General features: G+C 38.5%; 1 protein-coding gene across 1 annotated transcript; it reads left to right on the forward strand.

Annotated features, from left to right (window-relative positions):
• The first annotated feature begins 1,400 nt into the window (after nt 1–1,400).
• Nucleotides 1,401–2,381, forward strand: LOC121933681 (olfactory receptor 6B1-like). Its single transcript, XM_042473665.1, has one exon. The coding sequence runs from the start codon at nt 1,401–1,403 to the stop codon at nt 2,379–2,381; it is 981 nt and encodes a 326-aa protein (XP_042329599.1).
• Nucleotides 2,382–6,813: the final 4,432 nt, after the last annotated feature.

Raw genomic sequence — 6,813 nt, forward strand, 5'->3', positions numbered from 1 at the left:
TTGTTGTTACACAACTGGCAACAATTTAAAGAACAAAAGATTTTTAAAAATTATTTTGCAAGGTAAGCCATGCATAAGTAAAGAAAACCATTTTTAATTTGAAAGCTTCCAAAATGCATAAAGAAATGTTCTTTTCTTTCTTTCTTTCTTTCTTTCTTTCTTTCTTTCTTTCGTTTCCATGTTTTATTGTTATTGTTATTTTTTTGTTATTATGCTCCTATGTTTTCAACCTCACCTGAATTTCAGACCTCTAGGCAAATTCACAGACTGGCACAGAACCTGATGATAAATTTCTGATATGTGTTACTCCTGTGTATGTGTGTGTTAAGTATTATTACTGTACTTTGTTTTAAAAGCATTTAAATGCCACAAATGTTCTAAGGAAATCTTGGAAATTTACTTTTAAGAAGGAAAATATTCTGAAATTGAATTAATACACAGAAAAACAACCTGCTTCTGCTGATTTTTGGATGACTTCATCGTTTCACTATATTCATTCTTTTGAAACAGATCTTTCCAAGTGCTGATTTTAAAGCCATTAATTTAAGATGTAGATTATTCAGATAATTTCAAAGATACCCCAGTGCTTAAACATCTGATATTATCTTTAAGTAAATTAAGTGCAATTAAGTAAAATCTCATTTTGGAAGAAGTATAAATCCAATAAATAAATAAAATATATTTGGAACCCACTATTAAAAATAGACATTTTTATTGTTTAGACAAGGAGATAGATACAGACCATCAGATGCCCAGGAGCCTTTGTTCAGTAGTCAACTGTTTCACAACTCATTGATTACTTCTTGTACAAAATTAGTAAATAGTTGCATTTCTGTTTTAATAGACTTATCAACATATGCCCATCTTATTGGATTCCATACATATCTTTAAGTCTGGAATAAAGCTTTGTCCTGAAATTGATTTTATTGTTGCTGTTGCTGCTGAGAACTGGGGGTGTACGTTTTCTGAGCAGAAAAATCAAGACCCTTGCTGATCTTCCATTTAGTCCATTTATTTAAGGTAAGCAACAGAACATAGCCCATGAGGATCCAGCTGTCATGAAGCCTTTTTTTATTATTATTGGCAAAGAATGAAATGTACTATATGAATATGAATGTGCAAAGGTTGACTTCTTATCTCTTGATATTTCACAGTTGAACATAATTTTCTGAAAAGTATTCCATCTGAGGTGATATTTATGCAATAAGTAGCTGCTTGATGCTGGATTCCTGAAGGAATGACTGTGAGCACACTGAGAGAAGCAATATGACACTTGTTTTCAGGTGGTGTCCCTTCAGATACACATGGAATAATAGTGGTGGTGTTGGAAGTAAGAAACATTCAGACTAAAATTTTCTAAAACAAATCCATTGAACCCACATACATTTTTGGTAGTGAAAATGAATGCTGGAAGAAGAAATGCAACTGTTGTCACAGAATTTATCCTTCTGGGTTTTGGACATTTTTCTGAGCTTTATATCCTTTCTTTCCCAACATTTTTAGTTATCTACATTGCAGCCATGCTGGAAAATCTCCTCATTGTTGTTTTAGTTATCTCTGATCAGCATCTTCATACACCCATGTACTTCTTTCTGGGGAACTTGTCCTGCATGGAGATTTGGTACATCTCAAATATACTGCCCAGGATGTTAGCCAATTCTTTTTCCTTAGAGAACACTATTTCCTTCAGTGGCTGCCTTACACAATTCTTTTTCTTTGGCTTTCTGCTAGGTACAGAGTGTTGCCTCTTGTCAGTGATGTCTTATGATCGATATGTAGCCATATGCAGACCACTACATTATAAAACCCATATGACTAACAGAAGATGTCTCTCATTAATGGTGGGTTCTTGGCTGAGTGGATTTCTTGGAAGCACTTTAATAACAACTTTGTTTCTGCAGTCTGCTTTCTGTGGCCCCAATGAAATAGATCATTTCTTTTGTGATTTTGTCCCCTTGGTAAAACTTCTGTGTAACGACCCTTCCATAATTGCTTTACTAACCTTCCTCCTCTCCTTTATATTCACTTTGCCTCCTTTTCTACTGACTTTGTCATCCTACATTTGTATCATATTCACCATCTTAAGAATCCCATCTGCTACTGGAATGCAAAAGGCCTTCTCCACGTGTTCTTCTCATCTTATTGTAGTGACAATTTTCTATGGAAGTATAATAACTGTGTATCAGCTCCCAAAGAACAGTACTCTGGATAATTTGAACAAAATCTTCTCTCTTTGTTACACTATATTGAACCCGATGATCAATCCTCTCATATACAGCCTGAGGAACAGAGAGGTAAAGGAGTCCCTTAAGAAAGCACTCTGCAGAAATATGTATTTGTCATCAAAACCAAAATTAATTTTAGGTAGCTCTAATTTATGAGTTTAATAAGCAGCATAAACATCCCTGTCCAGCCATGATACAAGTAGGTATCATGTGCAACCAGATGCTTAAGACAATGAATGAGCATGGGAGTTCCCACCTCTATAAGTGATGTGAAAACTCAATTATGCTCAGATCATAACTGGATTACAAATTGGGAGTGTAACAATCACTGAACAGAAACAAATACACAGTTTTGTGCATGCATTTTCTTGAGAATGTACTTATGAATTGCAGCATGTTGGTGAGGAAGACAAGCAGCATGTTTCCTAGATTCAATCCTGAAGCCCTCGGTGATCAATGATAAGTGATCCCAGTAAATAATCTCCAGGGGGAAAAAATGTTAGGACAGTGGAAATTAGGAGTGGGGAACAAGAGATGAACAGACAGAGAACCAGCAGGACAGTGCCATCTTAAGCCCATGCCAAGGTATACGTTTCTGAAAATTCAATTTTTAAATTTCACATACACACCACTATCAAATCAGAGGAAGATTCCACATCAGTTCCTTTGCATGCATCCATATATAGCTTTATTTAGAGCATAGTCATTGAAATCAGGTTTAATACGTTAATTTCTGAAACCAGAAACTATTACCTTGATATGCACAACATAGTTGAAAGTAGCTGCAGTAGGCACAGTACCAGCCAACACTAATCCAGAAACCACCACTTTTTGAGTCACACAGTTGAAGAGGAAATGCAATTGGGGATTATCTCTGTATGATATATGGTGGATGTGTCAATTTGCATATGATTTCTGGCCACAGATATGACAAATGGGATATGTCATCCTTGTTTTAATCTTTTTTGGATTGTTTTAATATGACAGATGCTTATACATTAAGAAGAAAACAAGATTAATATTTGCCAGTCTCATAACAAAGGACAGCTACCAGGCTTACCTGGCAAGCCGCGTTGCTGCTAGTGAGGCCATGCCTACATCGTTCTGGAGCCTGTGGGGCCTCGGCATGCCCCAGAATGTTTTGCTGGGTGGCCGAGGCACACGATTGGCTGCTTTGGGGGCCGGGGAGGGACTTCCGGTGGAGAGGCCGCTCCTGCCACTTGGAGGACCTCTCGTTGGTTGCTCCTTCCGGTCCTCCAATGCAGCTGATTGGTGCTGCCTTGGAGGGGGAGGAACAACGTCATCCCAGCCCCTCCCCTAGCCTGGACCTATATAAGGCCATGTGGCCCAGCATTCAGGGCCATTTTAGCTCGGCTCCCCAGCCTCCCTCCCTAGGGTTGGTGTTTTGCTAGTCACAACCGGGGGCGGCAGCATAGGCCAGGATCTGGTGTTCCCATAACCAAGAAGAACAAGACCAGCCCAGCTCAAGAAAGGTGTGTACGGACGGAGAGGAATGGGACACCCGCGCCCATAGGGTGTGGGATATTTGGCCCAAACATTCCCCCAGGGCATGTTGAACACTGCCCCCCCCCCCCCCGCCCATACACAGCAGCTGCTTAGACTGTAGGGGAATGTAAAAAAATAGAACAAAATTGTGGGGTGGAGTGAAAAGTAGATGTTGATAAAATTTTGCTTTGTTTGATTAAACAGTTATACAGAAGAAAGACCTCCACATTAACAGCAAACTCTTTGTATTATCATCTATTAATAGGCTAATAGGGCAAGAGTAATGCTCCATTGGTCAAACATACATGAGTTAAAGGATCAGTGAGCCATTTTTTCCCAATCAGACGGCCGTGTGTATTGTCAGGTGGATGGGTAAAACAATTGTGCATGTGCAACAACAAACACAACCTATGACACCTATGCACATGATGTACATATACACATATGGCTACATATGCTATTTAAGCCACATGGAAAGAAGGATATACAACTTAAAATAGCACATACAAGTTTAATAACTTTAACATAGCATACACTAGTAGGGAAAAAGAACTGCAAGTCGATTCAAAAGGCACAGAGGCATCTTGCCAGCTTGCAGCATAGTGTACTGAGTAAGATGGACTCAGGGATCCAAGAGATATTATTGAAATAAATAGAAAAAGCAGAGCATCCAATCTTATAAGAGAATGCACGAAGGAACGTGGAGGTAAGAACAATACATACCTCACCAATTTATGGGCAATTACTTAAAGTATAAAACTTCAAAGTAAAAAATAAAATTTTGGTAGAATTAATGTTTTGTAGAAATTGATAGGTGCATGGCAGAGAATAAGCATTTTCAATCGTTAGTGAATGGAATGTGTGAAGATATATTGGCTGAATCTTGCTTAAAGAGGAAGGGAGACACACATGTTAGTTCTAATATGAGATAAATATACCGTTTACTATGTTTTTTCTTGTTTTTAAAATCCTTCTTCTAACATTTTGAAAGTGCACACAAGAGGCAAATTGATTGATGGTGAAAAACACATGGGTTTCCAGACCCTTTTGATCACCACTTAATGTTCATGTGTGAAGAGTTTTACAACTTTTACAAGAACCATGTACAATTTTGCGTTTTAAAATGTGATTGATATTTAGCACAAAGAACTACAATCAAAATGTAGAATTGTTTCCTTTCCAACCTACTCGTGGAAATTGAGACAATTTGAATGTTGAAACAGATACTTAGATTTCTATTCTTAACTGTTTCATATCCATGAGTAGTTGCTGAGCAGATTGTGATGACTGCTATTGTCCTAATCAGAGCTCTCCACCTTTTCAAATACTACTATTTTAACTAAATACTCTTGCAAATCCGATGTACAGTATTATAATAATTATAATCATGGGATGTAAAATAAAACATAGGAAAATGGTATGGACCTTTTTAATAGAACATGCAGTTTGTCTCATTCTCATGTGTTAAGAAATAAATGAATGAACATTGATATCCTAAGATCAAATATTTGGCCAGATGACCACGAGTCATTATGCTCAATGTAATTCGCGTTTTCTTATCATTTTAACTTCATGCATAGCTAGGAAAATTGAAATAGTATCCAAGATCTTGTTGTATCCTTTGAGACTAACTGAAAGAAAGAAAGTGGCCCATGAGCTACATCTGAGGAGTAGATTGAAGTCTGTGAAAGCTCATGCTTCCATTTCTTTCAGTTATCTCACAAGGTGCTGCAGATCTCTCTATGTACTGATTCTACAGAACACTGGCTATATCTTTGAATCTACCAGTTGGAAAAGTTCGGTCTTGAATCAGTAACGCTTCAAAATTCTTGGAGGTCTAATCCAAATGAGTACCTTCATCAAGATCTGAGATTAGGTTGTTAAAATCAGATATTTTTACAGCACGATGTATGATTGTTTGAATGAAGTAGCAGTGGAAATCCAGGGCTCCTTCAGTCTTTCAAGAAGCAGTATGAAATATACAGAGAGTGAGAGTCCAACACATTTGGGTGTTTCTATGTGTTTTTCTTAGGAATTAGCATTTCACGCTGTTTCTAAACAGCACAAAATAATAGCAGTGTGTTTTTCAGTGCATCTTTCTTCCGTGTGGCCAAACTACATGCCCTACCAGAGTGGAAAAAAGGAAAGACTGCAACGTGGAACAGTTCGGAATACACCACTGCTTCCAATTGGTGGATTCCCCTGAACTGCAAGTAGTGTGTGCTTTTCTGTGCTTTTCTGGAGTTATATATACCCTGATGCAAATTATCTCATCATTGTTATCACTGTGACAAATACTTCTCTTCAACTCCCATGTATTTCTTCTCAGGATCTTATCATATTCTGGACATTGCTCTTCAGTTACCATCCCCAAGTTCTGTTGAACTTGTTAATGGAGGACAGAGCATTCCTAATTGGCTGTGCTGCTCAGATGTATTCTTGATTTCCTAGGGTCTACAGAGCAGGCTCTGGCAGTTATGGCAATGACCGGTACATGGCCATATACAACCCACTGACATATACAGTCCACATGAACAGAGAGTCTGCCCAGCCTCCGCTTCAGGGGTGGGATGGGGATACAGGTCGGGCTTAGGGCAAACAATGGGTGGGCAACCCCAATAGGGGTCCAACAGATAGGTTATTTCGTTTTGTGATACCCCCCATTGCTAAGCTTCTGTGCTGATACTTCTGTTTGAGATCGGTGTGACGCCACGCCTGGCTTGTCTGTTATTTGCACTCTTATCTATCATCCCTTATCTAAGAATCTCTTCCCTTCTATTGAATGACCTCAGTGTGGGCAAGTGGAAACTTCCTACTTGCTCCTCCCGCACTATTGTGGTGGTAGTAATATTGTACTGGGGTTAGCAGCTTCATTTACACAAAGCCCAAATACCTCTTTTCTGAGGGCACAAGCAAGTTATTTCACTGATATATACAACTGTAACACCCATGCTGAACCCTGCTTATCTATGTTATAAGGAACAAAGAGGTACAGGGAGCCCTCACGAAGAAAAAATAGAAGAATGGAAAAGATTTCTTCATGGGGATTAAGGCACACATGGTGAGAGCTGTAATGATTTGG

Source organism: Sceloporus undulatus, chromosome 6 (assembly GCF_019175285.1).
Source record: "Sceloporus undulatus isolate JIND9_A2432 ecotype Alabama chromosome 6, SceUnd_v1.1, whole genome shotgun sequence".
Classification (NCBI taxonomy): domain Eukaryota; kingdom Metazoa; phylum Chordata; class Lepidosauria; order Squamata; family Phrynosomatidae; genus Sceloporus; species Sceloporus undulatus.

Bases quoted from the DNA above. Each gene is read 5' to 3' on its own strand.
- LOC121933681 (XM_042473665.1), top strand. From the start codon at position 1,401: ATGAATGCTGGAAGAAGAAATGCAACTGTTGTCACAGAATTTATCCTT.